A 19,373-nucleotide genomic window follows, 5' to 3' on the forward strand; every position below is an offset into this window, starting at 1 on the left:
CCTTTCATTGCTCAACTATCGGGCAATCAGCAACTTAACGAAACTTGTGCAGATCACACTGTAGTGATATGAAATCACAAAGGGTGCTATGAAATTTTAGCATTGGCATGCTTAAAAGTCTATAAATATGTATATGTAAGGTCATGCATTATACAATAAAAAGTGTAATATGTTTTTAATTTTGCTGTTTACTTTTTGGAGAGACAATAAGCACGCCAGATTAACAGCATACTGTTAGCGTATACTATCGGCAATACGCACATCCCTAACAGTCGTGTACTCATTCGTCTCTTTCGATACCACGACCAAACTACTCTTTCGTTTTAGTTTTTCTGTTAACGCTTTTATTTATTTTTTCCGCAACGACTTTAAATAAGCTTTAATTATAAAATTTTAATGCTTAACGTGTACACACAACTGTGTTCGATTCAAAGTGCCTTAAAAGCTGTACGCAAGCAGCTAGAAAATATTTAAAAAATAACAACATCCAACAAATTCCAATTGTGTAATTTACATGCAAATGTCGTTGGTACCTGCTGGCCAACAACAACAACTCCGATACCAACAACAACAAGCCAACAACAGCAGCGTGTCTTCGCTTCATACACAACGCCACGGAAATGCCACTGAAATTCTTTAAAAAATGTCGACAATATAATGTGACGTCCAAAAATCTATTTGTTATAAATGTGCATCATTTGCTAGGTGAGTGTGCGTGTACGAGTGTGTGTGCGTGAGTGCGTCTATGGGGGCGTATCAGCTTAACAGCAACAATAACAGCAATTGAAAGAAGACTATCAATAACACAAGTGTTCAAATTTTCAATTGAACAAGTCTATGAGTCGCCCAAAACAACAACATCAAAGCAACAACAACAACGGCAACAAGATACGCAGCTGCCGTCAAGTTTTACACTTGTTGATTTATTTACTCATTTGCGCGTTTTTAATTGGAAACATATAATTGTTTGTTATTTCTTTTATAAGGCCAGCAACAAGAGCAAGCAGATAAACCGTGCCTTTATCGTAGCTAACATTTACGACTTTCGTTACGACTAGTTTTCGTTTCGGAATTCGCTTTTTCGCCAAAAACATATCAGCGACAACAACAACCGCAACAACAAAAACAAATACAGCAGTTTTCTGATTTCTTATATATGACTTGTTGCGCCACTGTTAACAGCGTTAACAGGCTCCAGCTGTTAAAAGTTAGCAGCTACATAGCTTATGCTGAAATGACACTGGCTTAGAATAATTACAGTAAAAGTTCAGTAACATAAAAATAAAGGTAATAAGAATGAGAAGTAGAAATAAATGTTTGATTATCCATTAATAAAATATTTTGATTTATATTAAGAATTAAAAAATAATTTACCTAATTGAAAATTCAATATGTTTGATCTTAAAAGTGTATTAAAAATGTAACTGATTGAAATAATTATAAATTTATTTAAAAGCTTTACTTATTCATCAGCTTGGCTACTGTTCAATATTTTGAAGCCAATGTCATTGCGTTCGTAACAGGCGCACACTGTTAAAATTAACAGTGCAGCGAGAAATAGCTCAACGATATCCGTTGATAGTGCTTTTGTGGCTCAATAAAGCGTAGAAGGCAATCAAAAGAAAAAAAAAAAAAAAAAACGATTAGACAACAAAAATATCTCTGTGTACATTAGCATATTTGCGCGTGCTGTGTTGCCAAGCATTGTTACTGCTGTTGTTGTTGTTGCTTTTGGGTTTTATCTGCGCACGTTTTTATCCACTATTAACTAACATACACAAATACTATACATACATACATATATTTATCTCTGCAACAGATGTTTCGAGCACCGTTGACTGCACCATCAGCTCGGAGAGCAAGGGACAGGAGTGCCTGGACAATGTGTGCCAACGGCTCTACATCCAGCAGCCAGAATTCTTTGGCCTGCGCTATCTGGTCAAGGACAAGGAGGACGAATACAAATGGCTCGATCTGGAGCGTTCGCTCAGCCGCCAGCTGCTCAAATATGCCGCCGACAACAAGATGTATCTGCGCGTGCGTCACTATGTGACGACGGGCGTGCGGCACCTGAACGACGAGGCGACGCGCTTCTATTACTTTCTGCAGCTGAAGAGCGACATCTACGAGGGGCGCATTGCGTGCGATATACGCACGGCCATACTGCTGGCTCTGTATTGTCGCCAGGGCGAATATGACAGCAGCTATCAGAGCGACAAGCAGTCGAAGGACTATCTGAAGAAGTCCCTGGTGCTGCCGCGCAACATGCAAGGGCTGGCCAACGACGACAGCATGCTGGAGGGCCTGATCATGGAGGTGCTGCAGCAGCACTCGGGCATTGTCCATCTCAATCAGAGCCAGGCGGAGGAGATGTATATCCAGTGCTGCCAGCAGCTGGATGGATATGGCGAGGAGCGGTTCGCGGCCAAGGATACGCTGGGCAATGATCTGCAGCTCGGGTTGGCCATCAATGGAATGGTCGTGAATGCGGACAATGGCCGGCAGTATTTCCCCTGGAAGGAGTTCCATACGGTGACCATCGATAAGCGCACCATTAAGATCGAGCAGAATAAGCTGGACGGCGATGGGAGCATTGTGGGCAGCTTCATCTTCAGCGAGGCGGATACTGCTCGGTATTTCTGGAAGCTGTGCATCATGCAGCACAAGTTCTTCAAGCGTTACATCGACACGGACACGCCCTCGAGCCTGGGCAGCAGCGTGGGCCCGGACATGGAGAGCAACAATGGGAATACGCTGGGCGGCGACAGTGTGGGCTATGTGGAATACGATTATGTGGCGGCTGCAGAGCAACAACAGCAGCAGCAACAGCAACAACAACAGCAGCAGCAGCAGCAGCAGCAACAACAACAGCAACAGTTGCAACAGCAGCATCAACAACAGTTGCAGCATCAGCAGCAGCAGCAACAGTTGCTCTCGTCCAATATTTCGCTAGCCGCCAGCCATAGCCACAGCCAGTTGCTGGGCCAGAGCAGCAGCTGCTTGGACCTGAGCAACAACAATTTGCACAGCAGCAACAGCATGCTGCACCACAACAGCAACATCAATGGCGGCAACAGCACGGACACACACGAACGCGAACGCCTGAAGGCCATGCTGCCCACGTATCGTCCGGCGCCGGACTATGAGACGGCCGTGCAGCTGAAATATCGCACGCCCTCCGCCGATCTGCACAATGTGACGCTGGCCCTGGCCACGCCGGGCAATGCTGCCGCCTATTATGCCGGCTCGCAGCCGGATGTGCACAATCCGGCGGTCTATGGCGAGAATTTGCTGTTCGGCCATCACTTGACGGCGGCGCATCGCTATCCGGACGTGGCGCAGCCAGCGGCTGCATTGCATGCCCACCATCATCATCTGAACTTCTATCAAACCCAGCAGCAGCAGCAGCAGCAACAGCAGCAACAACAACAGCAACAACAGCAGCAGCAGCAGCATCAGTCACCTGCTGCCTATTTGGAGCTGTCACAGCGGATGCATATGATGCGACACAAGGCTCCACCGCCGTATCCCGTGAATCGCTTGAGTTCCTCATCGACGCCGGATCTGGCTGTGGCCACGCCGCGCCCACTGCAGGGCTACCGCAACTATGTGTCGGGCTCGTCGCCCGATCTCGTCTCCAATCGCACACTGCTCAATGGCGGCCAGTTCGTGGCGCTCACCGCCGCCGCCGGCGGCATGCACGGCAATGTGCCGACATCGTCCGGAGCGACAATGCTGCATCAGTATCCGTATATCGGGCACATGGGCCACTCGCAGCCATATCTGCCGCCGCACGGCACATTCGAGAACCTCAACATGATTGAGGAGCAGCCGTCCATAATGTCCCAGCTGCGCCAGTCGGCGATGAGTCAGGCCGCCGCTGCGGCCGCAGCTGTGCAGAGGTAAACAAATTGCCAATTAGCAGCAGGCATTAAAATAAACACTATAATATAAATAAATATACTGAATAACATTTGTCATTTGTCATTTGTCGCTTTGTAGTTCGCCCACTTTGCCGCCCAGTGGCTATCGCAGCTCGGCACCGCCGCCAGCCGCCAGCAGTCCTCAGCCGGTGGCCACGACGCCGACGCCGTTACAGCGCAGCGCGATGAACGGTTCCATTGAGCCCATCTATGAGAATGTGCCGCTGCCGCAGCGAGCCAGTGGCGGCAGCACCGGAGCCAGCAATGCCAATGCGGATGCCATGCGTCAACGCGCCTCCTCCATACAGTCAGCGCCGCCGGGCGCCGTGGCGCCAGTGCCCGCTGCACGGCATGCCAACACGAAATCCTCCAGCAGCAGCCACGGCAACAACAACAACAATAACGTGGTGACGGTGACGGTGAATGCCCAGCCGGACGATGAGATTACACGGAATATTAAGAAATATGCGGGCGCGGATCGTGCTGCGAGCACAGAGCTGCAGTTCCTGGAGCCACAGGCGCCACAGAGAGCAGCTCGGGCGGCCAGCGCAGCGCCCGCCATTGGAGCAACAGCACCGCCGCGTCAACATCGCTCGACGGCCAGCCTGAACAAGTCGACGGTGGACGTGATTTCGCCGACGGGCGACGGGCTGCTCCAGCAGCAATTTAGTGCCATGAATCTGTCTGCCAACACATCGGCGTCCACATCCTCGATGTTCAACTCGACGCTGGACACCACCGGCTCGTCGTCGGCCAGCAAGGATGTGAAGCGTCGCCGTCGCTGGAACATTCTGTCGCGCAGCAAAACGCCCGACAAACAGAAATCGGCAACATTGGGCCGCGAGAAGGCCAGCAGCTCGGCGGCGCAGCAGGCCAAGCTGGCAACGAAAATGAAATTGGCCCAGGACGATCTCAATCTCAATGCGCATCGTTGGTCGACAGGCGTCAGCAAGCCGCAGCCCATATCGGGGCAGTATTCAAAGGATAAATTGGTAAGTGAAATTGGGTTTCTCGATCTAATCAGTAACCTTCTTCTTTTTCTTTTGTTTTAGTGCCAGATCTTAAATGATAAACTGCAGGATTCGCAGCTCTATTTGGAGTTCGAACGCATACCGAAGAGACGCGAGCATGCGCAATATTCCTGCGCCTTGCTCGAGGAGAACGAACCGAAGAATCATGATCCCAATTTTCTGCCATACGATGATAATCGCGTGCGTCTAACGCCATCGAGAGATAATCGCCATGGCTACGTGAATGCCTCATATATATCGGTTAGTTTTCCATTTCCACTCAATCTCTGATTTTAACTCTAATTTGTGCTTCGATTGCTAGGCCACCGTTGGCACGAAGCAGCGTTTCTACATCGTCGCCCAATCACCCCAGGAGTCGCAAACGATGCGTATCTTCTGGCAATGCGTGTGGGAGGCGGATGTTTATTTGGTGGTGCAGTTGACGGAGGACATGAGCTACATACCGCTCAGCACGCAACAGTGCATGGAGTTTGGAAATGTAACTAACTAGCCAGCAAATAATATAGTCAAATAATACATATATTAATATATATATATATACGTATATGTGCAGTTTCAGGTCTTTCAGGAATTCTCACAAACTACGGACCGTTGCACCACCAGCAAGCTGAGTTTATATCATGTGCCGTCGCGTCGCTATCGTTCCGTGTGGCATCTGAAATACGCCGATTGGGCCGAACAGAATTGTCCACGTGATGTCAATCATTTTCTGGACTTTCTCGAGGAGCTCAATTCGGTGCGTTTGGCATCGACAAACGAGGTGCCGCCGGGACATAACACAAATCCACCCGTGCTCATACACTGTCTGGAGGGAGGCGGCCGTTCGGGCGTGACACTGACAGCCGATCTACTGCTCTATACACTGGATCACAATGAGGTGGGAGCTATAGCTATAATATATATACTGTATAGTAAATTAATGTCTGTTATGCTTTAGGACTTGGATATACCGCGCGTCATCGGCCAGCTGCGGCATCAGCGGGACAAAATCATACCATCGCTAGCGCAATACAAATTCATCTACAATCTGCTCATCACGTATTTGAAGCGCACTCGTTTAATTTAAGTGGCAGCGAAATTTCAGCGGCAACTAATTCCCAATACGGGGCTAACGTTAGCTCTAAATAGTATTTCAAATATTTAAGCCTTTTTAACCTATGAATAACGAGTGAACGAAGAACGAAGAGAAACGAACAACTTTTTGGCAACCACAAAGACTTGGTTTTCATATACACTTCATCCGTAATCCTAAGTAAAATGCGACTGTTCTTCCATTTGGGCAACTACTATATATATATATATACCACCCATACCCATTTACGATCATTTTGTCTATATGATTTGTGATGATCCGAAATTTGTATATTTAAGAGTTGAAGAATTTGTTAAACAACCAATTTAAGCGCTCCACCCGATACAAAACGAATTTTGTGTTAATCATAGTGCTTAGGTTTAAAGCCAAATTATTTATACACATTTTTTTAATTAACCAATTGATATGCATTACGCAACGCAAAGCAATAAAAAATTATACATTTTCAATTAAACAACAAAATTCAGCATTTCGTTTCACTAAATAAACACTATAAAAAATATAAAGAGAAATCGTTTTTGAGTTTAATTTCTGAAATACTGCATGTATTTTGTATTTTGTTTGTTTTCTTTTTCCAAAGTAATTTGCAATATATATAGGCATTATATATATCTGAAATACATACATATATATAATGCACATGCATATTGTAGCTTAAATGAATTACATAAAGTATTTAATTAAAATAATTTGTAAATATTTTATTTAACGGCCAAGCAGAATTAATATTACATTTTAGTTTTTTCTTTGCGCAAATATATTTTTATTGGATCTTTGCTTTTCTTTTTCTAAAGTTGGATAAAATCAAGTGAAAATATGTTTAAAAAATTTTAATAAAAAGTTTTAAAGGCAAGTTATATGAAATGTTAATGAAATTTAAGCAGAGTTCTTTAAAACAAAATATTAAATTTTTAAAGGCAAGATTTCTGTAAAGATAAAGGCATTTTAAGTAGTAAATAGAAGTGGTATAAAATCTAAACAAGAATTTCTTAATTTAAGAATGAAATTAATGAAATTTTGTTTGATTTTAGATTTTTTTAAAGAAAGTTTACGCTAGAGCTAAATAAGTTTTCTCTTATCTATCCAACTTTAGAAAAGAAAAATTCGATTATAAAGCGCATATGACCATTTCTTGAGATTTTTTCTTTACTTTAATTAAAAATTGAATTCGAGCGAAAAAAGCACAAACATATGCTTCGTTTTGACATTCAATTTACGAGTTAGCCATAAAAAGCATGAATTTTCATTATCTTAACTTAAACATTAAAAGAGCACAAGTATACATTAAACATTTAGCAAGTTTTTTAAATTTCATTTTGTTTGTTTTTTTTTTTTTCGTTTAGGCGAAACATAAATTGTTGGGCTAGACTTTGTTCAGGTTTGTATATGGGCAATGTATACATATATTTATATATAAATATATATGGAGATTTCTTGTATATAGTTGTATGTATATATTTATATAATGTATATCTATGTGTATAACAGACAATCGCATATATATATACATACACACATGGAAAAATATTGGAGTCCTTAACGTGTGAGAGAAATATGTTTACAAAAAATTCTTTTATATTATCATTATCAATAATATTATTATATTTGTTGATTCATTTTCAAGTCTCAGGTTTTAGTTTTCTTGTTCTTGTTTCTGGTTGGTTTCGATTTGCTTGTACTTTCATATATCTTGTCTTTTTTTTTTTGTTTTTGTCTTTTCTTGTATTGTTCTTGGGATTCTTATTTTGTTTTTGTTTTTACATTTAACGTAAATTATATTAAATACCACGTTTGAAAAATATTCGAAAAAATCTATCGGCTTACAAACTAAATATTTGGAATCGGAGCGAAGGTTTTTTTTTTTCTTTCTTTTATCAGTATTTTGCATATGTATACGTAAGTGTATTTTAGATAAAACTATCTTGTATGTATATATATACATATAGATATATATGTATGAGCTAAGGTATACATAAATGGAATACAATAGATTGAGTCGGCCTCGTCCCTTTTTTTCATTAATATTATAATTATTGTTGTGCTGGGCAAAAAATTGTTAATATATATTTTTTTTAAATGCCGACTGAAAGTCTTCAAAAGAGATTTTGATTGCAAATTTTTTGTTTTTGTTTTTTGATTTAGTCTGCTGGATAGGTCTGCCTGCAGACGTTTTCTTTTGATGTATGCGAGAAGGCAACAGCTTTGTGGATCATTCCTGTTCGTTTTTTTTGTTTTTGTTTTTTTTTTTTTTTGAGGAAAATGTTTACAAAGAATTGTGCTAAATTAAAATTAATCGTAAGCCACTTAAAACATATAGAGCATAAACTAAACTTTAGGCGCTTAATCTAAGAATACGTGACAATGGGATATCGAACATTTAAAGGGTAGCAAAAAAGGGTTCATGATAATGGGTATGCGCACATGTAAATATGTTTTTGTGTGTGTGCGCGTCTGGTTTTTTTTTTTTTTTTGAGGCAGCGGCTCTTCCATGGTTGTGCCCCTCTTCTATGTATATGTGTATGTGCATATGATGTATGAATGTGTTTTTGTTGCTGGTGACATGGAAACCACAACCATTTAACAAATTTTGGCATATATATATATGCTGTAAAGGATAAGAGAAAACATAAGATTAGATTTTCATTATTCTTTCTCAATAGAATTTCGTACTCACAACTAATTAAATTAACATTTAGTAGTTAAAACAGCACAGTTTGATTTATTGATTCATTGGTGGCATGGGACATATGGTGCACTTGGTGCTATCCATAAAATTTGGCGGTCCACCTGCAGAGGAATAAGGAAAAATAATTAGTATATTCATTAATTAATATTCAATTATCAAAGTAAACAATATTTTTAAACATGATATACATATATTAATATATTAAATTTATGAAAAATGTTTTTTTTTTTTTTTTTGTTTTGTTTAATTTTTTTAAATGATTTGTGTCAAATTAAATAGCAGATATTAAACTCCAAAAGATAGTGCGAGCCTATGCTTTAGCATAGCAGCTAACATTATTTTAGCAGAACGCAGGTTGAACTGCATGTTATTTGTTCGCTGTTAACTGAAAATCATAAATAATCAGTTGAATAAAATTATATATTTAATTGTAGAAGATGTACCTAATTCTTTTTTATTAAATAATATATTTATTTATTTATTTTTGTTTATAATTAAAATTTTTTAGTAGTATTTAACATAATCAAAACAACATAGCTTTAACAGCATGCTATTTACTCTCGGTTAACTTAACTCTTTTTAATGTTGAATACTTTAGATATAGTTTATCTTATCGTAAGAACTGAAATCACAACTATACCGTATGCTTATCGCACTGATAAATACAATATATTTATCACACGATTTCACCTACCTATCCGCTACAGATCTACCTCAATCTATCATGGCTAAGCACTTTACTAAATCATCTGCCCCTTTTGCTCTTACGCTGCACATGGTTGCTTTGGTTATCGTTTCCATAGGCCATAGGCTAGTTGCAGCTTACTTACCATGCATGTGGTTCAGGTGTCTGCTAGTCGCATTGCTATGATGATGATTGTACAGGCTGCTGGTGTAGACCGGCGGTGGTGGAGGTGGCATGGCCAATTGCTGTTGGATTTGCTGCAGCTGCTGGTGGCTGCGCATGTGTATATAAGGCGCTGGCGGTGCAGGAAGCTGTGGTGGCTGTATGGATGCTGTTGGTGGTTGCAGTTGGGGTAGCTGTTGTTGTTGTTGTTGTAGTGTTTGTGGTGCTAGTGGTGGTGGTGTGGGTGTGCTAGGTGGAGTGCTCGTGCTCTGACAGGGACTATTCAAATTCCGTGTAACGGCATTGTTGGAAATTTGCTGCAACAGGCGGCAATCGGCAGCCGTATAAACGGGCGGTGGCGGTTCATTGTGTTGTGTTTGTTGCTGCTGCTGTTGTTGTTGTTGTTGTTGTTGCTGCTGATGGTATGTCAGGTGGTGTTGTGGATGGTGCGGCGCCTGCGGCTGCTGTTGGGCGTAGGAGCCATGCCCACTATCACACGACGATACTGAACCTGTTGGGTGTTTGTTTGTGACAATAAAAATAGAGTAAAAGTAGCGTAAAGTGTGTCACAGCACACACACACAGGTGTATGTGAGTAGTGTATATGTGTGTGTGTTGTGTGTGTATATAAAGCAGTGTAAGAGACCAACAACCAAATGCCAAAGCAGCGATAACCAACCACCATATATAGTAGATACATCTATCTATATATATATATATATATATATATATATATAATATAATATATATAACAGCCAAATGCAAGCGAGGAGCGGGGGTTGATACTAAAGCACAACTAACTTTACATATTATCTAAACGCCAACTAAATTTATGCTACAACTATGCATGATACTTATTATTAACTAGTATATATGCTAAAATGGAACTCTTAGTTTTTAGTAGGCAGTGTCTAAGCGTTTAGTTTCATGACGACAGGGCGAAAGTTTTTCAATGCTTTCGGGCGTTATTCACTTACCGGAAGTCACGGATTTGCGCAACGGTAAGTCACGAAACGTTGTCACACTGCTGCTCTCCAGCGATAGGTCCACCGATGGCAACGGCGGCGGCGGGGCGGGCGTGTCCGAGTGCGAGCGCTCGTGTATCGCACGTGTGGGCATTATGTTACCTGAAGCAGGAGAGTAAAGGAAATCGAATCAATTAAAATACAATCAATTTATATTGTCTGTTATGGGAGTGCACGACTAGTAAATACCCTGCGAGTAATTCCTTTATACATACACAACTTAAAACACATGCAGAGCAATTACTTATCAATAGAGATCGATTGGATAATCTCAGGAATACGAAATGGAATGGAATATGGTTAATAATTAGCGTCTGCCTCGCCTCTTTTTGCCTGTTGTATATATTTTTGCTAAAGCATTAAGCTCATTTTCAATGAGTTAAGGGTATAAAAGTTCTCATTTTTTTTTGTTTTTCTTTTTCTATAAATTAATTATTCAGCAATTTAGGAGAACAGCTGTTTTAGGCACCTATTGCAGCTATAGTAATATAAATAATTATATTGATATGTAAATATTTACATTTATATTCACATATGTATTAGAGCCATGCATGAATGGAAAATCCAAAAAACCCAAGTTGAAATTAAATGTACTCAAAATGAATTGAATAAAATCGAAGCGAAACCTAAATACAGTAGAATCCGGTTATAACGACACTCAAGCGACCGTCGTCTTACCCGGAAAGCGCTATAACCGTAGAAGTTTGCTCATAAAAGTTTGTCTGGGGTCCAGAAATTTCGTCGCTATAAGAGGAGTACTACTGTACTTCCTATCAATACTGATTCCATTTTCTTTCGCTCCATTTTAAGTAACATTAACATTAATCTTTACATTAACATGAAATGAAAAGTGACTAACATTTCAAAATTCTCTAAAATATTTGTTAGTTTGAGTTATATTAAATATTATTAAAATATATGTACCTATTTTGAGGCATTTAGAACTAGCCATGATTTAACAGAACACCATTTCTATATACATAGAAAATCTGCTCAACTGTAATCTCTATTATACTTGTCTTAAATACACTTTAAGTATTTAAATCTTTTGTTTTTCCCATATTCTAAATATCAGTCGAATTTCCTTTTCAAATACCAAGTCAACAGATTTACTTAGGTCAATGATTGACATTCCCTAATCCAGCCATAAACCAGCACAGAAATACTCAGAACTCGCTAATCGCTCAAGTCTAGGGAATAGCAGATGCTGCTTACCTCCCGATGCCAGACGTCGGTGTGCACACGGACTGGGACTGGGCGTGCACTGAGCATTGGCCACGCCCGGCGGCACCACAGCACCAGCAGCTGGCACAATGCCGCCTCCGGCGCCGGCCGGCGTGCTGAAGCCATGCGCCGCATGTAAATGATGCAGCGGCGGCAGGACGCCGGGCAGCGCTGAGCTGTGCCGCGGCACGAACGGCTGATGTGGTCGTATTTTCGAAGACTCCGAGAGCGAGAGCATTTTCTTGACGGCCTGCGGTGAGGCGGTGCCGAATTTGGGTCCATTGTTGTGCAGCTGCTGGCGACGCTGATTGTCGCTGGTGGAGCTCGTCGAGCTGGTCGTGGAGAGCGTCGGCGAGCTGGGGTGTCGCTTGCGCAGCGACAGCGATGAATTTGGCGCCGAACTGGAGCTGGTGTGCGAATAGATGCTCAGCTGATCCCCGCCGGCATTGATGCTGCCGGTGCCGGTGTTGCCGGCATTGATGCTGCCGCTGCCGGCGCTGCGATGCGAGCTATTCCCGTGCGATATGCTGCCCGAGTAGGTGGAGCCGTGCGGTGGCTCACACTCCAGCGAGAGCTTGTGCAGCAGATCCTCATCGCTCAGTATTTTGAGACTATTCAAATAGGCCTTCACCCGTCGCACCATTTGCGCCTCCTCGAACATTTTCTTGGGATTCGGCGCCGCGGTCGACTTCTTGCGTCGCTTGATCGTCGCCTGGCCGGCATTGGCCGCAATCACCGTGCCGGCAGCGGCATTGCTCTGCGAGGCGGACATCTGGTTGAGCGAGAAGAGCGCATTCGATGGCGTCTGGCCCTTCAGCTCCAATATGGCCAACAGATCGTAGGGTGAGCTGCACATGTGCGTCAGCAGGCGCACCTCCTTGGAGAGCATGCGCAGCTTCTCGAAATTGATCAGGCCATCGACCCGAGTATCGTTGCCCAAATGGATGAAGGTCAGATCCTTTTTCACAATCGGATAGAACGGTATGATGGGATGCTGGGCGAGCAGCTCAGCCGATACGAGCTGCCTGTACTTGGACATGTTGCGCGAGGGATCCATCAGATCCTGCAGATCATTGAACAGCCGCTGATATTTCGAGGGCAGCTTCTCCCAGGTCTGGCGCAGGCGCGACACGGCGCCGTGGCCCAGTCCCGATATGATGGCAAACATGGAGTTGAAATTGCGGCACTCCTTGCAGTGGCGCGCTATCTTGATGAACTGCTTCACGATCTTCATGCGCCGCACGATATTGTGCTCGGCGCAAATCTCACTGACCACCCAGAACATCTCACGATTCACCAGCTCCGAGAATTTACTGAGCATGGGCACGCCGTATTTCGATTGCAGCTCGAACAGCTCGTCGATATATTCCGTGGACTCGATCTGCCGGAAGTTCGCAAAGTCCTGCAGTGTTAGCTGTATGGCCAGCTCATACGCGTTCAGCTGGAGAAAATGAACGCCCGACTCGCGCACCAGCTCCAGGGCCAGCTCGTCCGGCACCAGCGGCTCGGTGCTGTCGTTTAGCTTGAGATAGTAGCGTGCCGCAAAGCTGATACGCTCGGCCAGATTCTGCAGCTGGTCGGGCAGGCGACGCTGCTTCACCATGCCGCCCTCCCCAACGCTCACCTCACACAGCGAGAAATTCGAGCTGGGATCATGGATGCCAAACTCCTGCAGTGTCAACATGACCACCTCATGGGCCGTCGTCTCCTTGTAGATGAGCACATACTTGCACGTCTGATCCGACTTGTACACCTTGAGCACATGTTCCGGATAGTCCGGCGGCAGCATGGAGCTGCTCGTCAGCGTGCTGGCCGCCGAGGGGCGATGGATGTGAGACTGCAAATAGTTGACCTGCAGCGTGCCAGACGACTCAATGTTGTTGTCATAGTTGAGGCTGCTCAGATCCGGATTCGATTGCGACTGATACAAACGTCCGACAGTGGTGGCATTGCAGCCGCCGTTGGTCGAATTGCAGCTGCTGCTGCCCGAGCTGGCGGTCGACAGCTTTGGCTTCGATTGCGGCTCATTGAGCAGCGTATCGGCGCTGTCGTTCAGGCTGCCCACGTGCGGCTGCTGCTGCTTGAGTAGATTCATTTTGGCCAAGGCTTTCTGCAGTCGACGCTTCGGCGCCAGCGTCATAAATCCACCCGGCTTGCCATCCTCGGCACTGCACTTCTTGGCCGAGTTCGAGTTGACGCTCTGCAGCAGCTGTTGCATGAAATTTGCAGCCATGTTGCCGCCGCTCACGGGCGGCGTCTGTGGCGGCGCACAGTCCGGCTGATCGAGCAACATGTCCACGGAACTCAGGCGCACCATGTGCGCTCGGCTCGTTAGCTCTTCGGTGGTGCTGTCGCTGCGGCCATGCAGCTTGGCAATATCATTGGCGCAAATGCGACGCGGACTGCGCAAACTCTTGAAGCTGCCGTTGCCGCTGCTGCTGATGCCGCCGCCGCTGCCGCCGCCAGCTGAATTGCTGCCGCTGCCATGCTCCAGTGCTTGCATAATCTCCTTGAAGCCCAGCAAATTGCTTTTCACCTGAATGCTCAGGTGCGTGGTGCCCGTCAGCAGCTCCAACGCCCGCTTGCTGGTCACATGATCCAGCGATTGGCCATTCACCTCATGGATTTGATCGCCACGCTTGAGGCCGACATCCTGAGCCTTTGAGCCCGGCTCCACGTGCGATATGTAAATGCCAACCGAGGCATTGCCGGTGGCTGCGGCCACGCCTCGCAGCTCATAGCCGCCGATAATTTGAAAATTTAGCGCCTCATCGCGTGAGGAACGCGTTAAAATGCAACTGCGCATGCGTGCCTTGGCCGCGCACGCGATGTGCAGCAAGCGCAGTTGACTTAACAGTTTCTTGCTTTCCAGGCCAGCCTCAAAGATCTCCAGGAACTCCATCATCTCGTGGTCAGCCTCGAAGTCGGTAAAATGATTGTTCACCCACAGCAGCACGACACGCGTGACACGATCCCTCAGCTCTTGGGTCTTGTGCGTGTCCGCCTGCTCCAGATCGAACCAATGCAACAGCTTTCGCGTCACCTCCTGTGGATTCTGTATGAAGATGCGATGCGTGAGCAGAAAATCTTCCACATATGTTGGATCGGTCATCGAGTTCTCTTCGACAAGCTGCTGCAGCAGACGCTCGGGTGTGCCTCGGATGACCACATGACCGCGCTTCGTGTTCAGATTTGCCGATGCCGAGCCGTTGCCCGTTGTCGTCGCGCTCTCTGCACCGCTGCCGCCAATCGAACGCAGCTCGGTTACCATTACCACCCGGCCCTGCTCATCCTCGTGCCGGCGCGTATTCTCTTCGCCCTGATGCTGGATGCGATAGTAATCGGTTTGGGTAATGCACACAAATTGACAATCATCGCACTTGGTGCGCATCACGCCGCGATGATACAACTTATCCATGGTGGGCAAAATGCCAAACGAATCGCCCATCTGCAGCTCTTCGCGTGTGCCATTCGCATGCTCGATCTCAACGGCACCGTTGATCAGCACCGACCAGGAGTCGAGCTCCTCGCCATCCGACATGACCACCGTGCCGGCCTTATCCACCACAGCGAACACCATCACCGAGCAGAGGGCCCGTCGCACCGCTAGCGTTATGTTTGTGAATGCCTTGAGGCCCTGCGTGAACTCCAGCAGAATTTCCACATCATCTTCGCTGCGCTCTGATGGATCCTTTTCGAGACAATCGCGTACGGCATCTCGCACGTTTAGGCTCTACCAGGAGAGAGAGAGAGAGAGGGAGGATAAGAATTAGAACAAAGATTTCGCAGGAGCTTCTATACATATTTTGTATTCTCTTGTTCGATATGACCAACTCACATCCATGCTTTCGGCTAGATCTTCCTCATCGGAGTCCACCACAGACTCAACGAGGCCGGAGAGATCAATCTCCTCGGCCTCCAGGGATGAGCCATAGACAGAGGCCATTGTGTCGCTGCCGCTGTACGCTGAACTTGTGTCACTTGAATGAGAGCCACGATTGCATTTTTGATGCAATTCTGGTCGATTGACTGAGCCGGTGTTGGTGACGGTGCCGCTGCCAACAATAGTTGAGCTGGCTGTGCTAGTGGGTGGATACTGTACACAAAGAGACAGACAAAGAGAGATAGATAGAAAGTAAAAGGAAGTTCTTAATGGGCATACAATGAGATATGAGATATTCAAGATATTCAAGTCAAGCCACTCACATGATGTCTGATATGATGATATGGATCCATTAAGGGGCTGCTAATGCTGCTGCTGCTGCTGCTGCTTCGGCTACTGCAGCTACGGCATGCCAATCACTTGAATGATATGTGGACTGAACTTTAGACTTTGCGATTAAGCTGCAACGAGCAAAACGAATTCAAATTAACCACGTTTAAATATGCTAAATATTTTATAATTTCTATTCAAAGTTGAAAGAACCGCCCGCACTTGACAAAAAGAAGCATTGAATGCAACTGCACACGAATTTATATTAGAGGAGCATTATCGTATAAATATATGCGCCTATACAAATACTATATATATAATAGTCATTTAAAACTAATCAGAAATAAGATTCAGCGCAGCTAATTGCGAGATTAAATATTAAATTATTTATAAAAATATATATAATTAATCTTTTCTGAAAAAACATTAAAATTTGTTATTCAATCCCTGTTATCACAAAAAATTGTGCTTTTTTTTTTTTTTTTTTTTTTTTTTTTTTTTTTTTTAATCGTTAACACCTTGCATTTAAGTGATACGAATTATCTCTGTTTGAGGCTCAACAATCAAAATAGATAATTATATTTTTTTTTCTTTATATATAATAAATAAATATAGAAGAATTATTCACTTTTATAGTAAATTGATTTGAAATACTTTAGTTTAATAAATAAGAAATCTCTACTTTAGGTAATATAATAAACTATATAAAATATAATTTTTTTTTTGTAATAATCTTATAATATAATATGAAATATTTGTTTGTTTGTTTTTTTTTTTTTTTTTTTTTTTATAAACGAAAATTTTTTTTTTTTTGTTTTCAGAAATATTCCAATATGGAGTCTTTTGTTATTTTTTGTTTTAAAATGTATTTCTACAATATTGTAACTTAAATTATATTTATTTAATTTTCTTTTGACTAGATAATTTATTTATTTAATGTTTTACTATTAAAGAACTTTACTAATATACATTTTTCACAATAATATTGACCCTACTGTATTAAATTAATTATTAAAATAAAATTAAAATGAAATAATTCCAAACTTTTCAAACTGAATATTTATAATTTAAGGCGAAAAATTTGAAGCCAGTTTTGCATTTTATAGTAATGTAAGTATTTACATACATATTTATAATATAGAAATAAATTTCTATATTTCTATATTTTTTGTTTTTATTTCTTTGCTCTTTCACATTTTGCGTAAAAGGCAAACTCTACCTAATTAAGCTGCAAAATATGAAATCTCTTTAATAATCTCTTGTAAAAAAGGAAAAAGACTACAACAAAAAATTGCTGTGAGATTTTATTGGTCAATTTTGTTTGTTTGTTTGTTTTTTGCTTTTGTTTCACTGGGCGCACAATTTGCGGTACACGCATACAAATATACTAACACACTTTCATTTTCAGCAGGCGCAACAACAACAACAGCAACAATGCTGCCAATAAATTAAGTCAGTGCTGCGCGCCGACGACAACAAAACAAAAACACAAGAGATATAACATTAAAAAAAAAAAAAAAATTCTCATGCAATTGAGTCTGCGCTGCTAACGCCGACGCCGACGCTGACAGCAACAGACTATTCAGCGTGTGGGTATATAAATGTATGTATGCATGTGTGCGACAGCTTGATTGTTTTCTGTGTGTATGTGTGGGGGGAGCGTAAAATAATAAAATAAAAACACGAAAATTGTAGGCGACGACTTCCGTTCGTTGGATAAGCGACTATTATAGCAACAAGAGCAGCAGTAGCAGCAGCTTATTGCAAAATCAAAGTGTAATAAATAAACACTGTCTCACACACATACACAAATGCACATATACACGCAGGCAAATCTGGCGTTCCATACATACACTAAATATGGGCGTGTTTGTACAGTTCAATGGTTTGATGTAGGCTGCCTTAAAACTATATATGTATATACATATATGTATGTATGTAACAGCGCTTGATGTTGCACTTGCTAATTATACGCACTTTTTTATAGCTGCCGATATATAAATACACACGCACTCACATATAAAAATTTTCCCTGCTTTATCGGTGGCTTCTTCGTTTTTGTTGCGTACGCTTTGCATAAAGAAATTTCAGCCAGCTCGCTCCCTGCGCATTGTTGGAATTTCACTCACACATACACGCACGCACACGCACACACCTACAGTCAGACGTACACGAGCACACGCGCATAGTTTTTCAAGCAGAAATGCTACTACTTTTAATTTACGATCAATTTCTATTTCTCTTATTCTTTATGATTTGCAGCATACCAGCAAGCACTTTATTATTCCGTATTGCACTTTATTTAATTAATTTTGGGCTTGCATATGCCATTTTAATTTAGAAAAAATGCACAATGGGTCTCGACGCGTCAGAGTTGCCCTAGTAGATAAATAACTAAATATCTCAAGCGATTAGCTGTGGTGGCGACGCGATATTGTTATGCGAACAAGTTGGCAGCGCTGTACACAAACGTGTAACTTGCGCTAACAGCCCGTAGATGGCGCTTGCATTGGTAGCTATGGCGCGACCTTTGAAATTGAAGCTCAACTAAGAGCCCGACTCCTTGAGTGAACTCATCTATTTATATTAGCAAAGAACAAAGGCTAACACCCAATGCAGGAAAAAAGTGTCCACAATGTACAAACAAATTTTTATTGAAAGTAGTGAGTCCCCTGGGAGCTCAAGTCTCATCTTCCGGTAATGGTAGAAAAAAAGGGAAGCCAAAAGGGCTCAGGTTGTGTACCAATTTCAATAAGCCGCTTCTAACTTAATGTAAAGCAAGCGGCTTTAATGCATGTTTGCGCCATTATTGATGACCTAAGACAGGAGCGCGGCTCAACCCCTCGAGCTCCGGGATCTAGGCTGGGTCCACATAAAAAACGCAACATGTTTCGTTTGCGGCTTTGCCTACGGCCGATGGCAGGGGTCTAGTCTCGGTACACACAAGGGTGTAAAACTAGCACGTCGAATTGGCGAAGGGTGCCAGCCACGTGGCTAATGCCACAGACACACATGGAAACACAAACATGTAGCTAGATAGGCGGGGCGAAGAAAATAATAAACATAAAAAGCAAATCCTTAAGGTGCAGTGGGCTATTTTGTTTTTGTCTCATTCTATTTGCCTGATCTGCAGCCGCAAGAAGTCAAGCAGGGTCATACTGGTGTGAAAAGGAGGAGAGGATGTTTGTGTGAGTGAGTGTGTGTGTGTGTGTGTGTGGCTGGTTTGTTGCTGATGACTTCATATCCCCAAGGTGCGCAGCAGGCAGGCAATGCTGGCTTAAGACTTTGCCCACTGACACCGTATGCATTTTTATGGCTTGCCAGCTTTATA

At 43.1% G+C, this 19,373-nt stretch overlaps 2 protein-coding genes across 6 annotated transcripts; one reads left to right on the plus strand and one right to left on the minus strand.

Moving 5' to 3' along the window:
• Positions 1-271: 271 nt before the first annotated feature.
• Positions 272-7,081, plus strand: Pez (protein tyrosine phosphatase non-receptor pez). The gene is made up of 7 exons (XM_018003270.2): positions 272-705; positions 1,820-3,902; positions 4,003-4,915; positions 4,976-5,194; positions 5,256-5,432; positions 5,508-5,831; positions 5,892-7,081. Exons 1-7 carry the CDS (start codon positions 621-623, stop codon positions 6,018-6,020), a joined length of 3,930 nt encoding a protein of 1,309 aa, XP_017858759.1. The 5' UTR covers positions 272-620; the 3' UTR covers positions 6,021-7,081.
• Positions 7,082-7,175: 94 nt separating this feature from the next.
• Positions 7,176-18,454, minus strand: PDZ-GEF (PDZ domain-containing guanine nucleotide exchange factor). Of its 5 annotated transcripts, none has more exons than XM_018003265.2 (8): positions 18,310-18,454; positions 16,036-16,173; positions 15,668-15,925; positions 11,821-15,562; positions 10,558-10,707; positions 9,564-10,091; positions 8,722-8,834; positions 7,176-8,652 (listed from the first exon to the last, which is right to left on the minus strand). In XM_018003265.2, the coding sequence occupies exons 2-7, from the start codon at positions 16,063-16,065 to the stop codon at positions 8,767-8,769; spliced, it is 4,776 nt and encodes a 1,591-aa protein (XP_017858754.1). In that variant the 5' UTR covers positions 16,066-16,173; positions 18,310-18,454; the 3' UTR covers positions 7,176-8,652; positions 8,722-8,766. The 5 variants fall into 5 exon arrangements, with proteins under 5 accessions (XP_017858754.1, XP_017858753.1, XP_017858755.1 ...); XM_018003264.2 differs by having other exon boundaries at positions 18,060-18,442; XM_018003266.2 differs by having other exon boundaries at positions 18,020-18,442.
• Positions 18,455-19,373: the final 919 nt, after the last annotated feature.

This window comes from Drosophila arizonae, chromosome 3 (genome assembly GCF_054131065.1).
Source record: "Drosophila arizonae isolate 15081-1271.41 chromosome 3, UAZ_ARI_1.0, whole genome shotgun sequence".
NCBI classification, from domain to species: domain Eukaryota; kingdom Metazoa; phylum Arthropoda; class Insecta; order Diptera; family Drosophilidae; genus Drosophila; species Drosophila arizonae.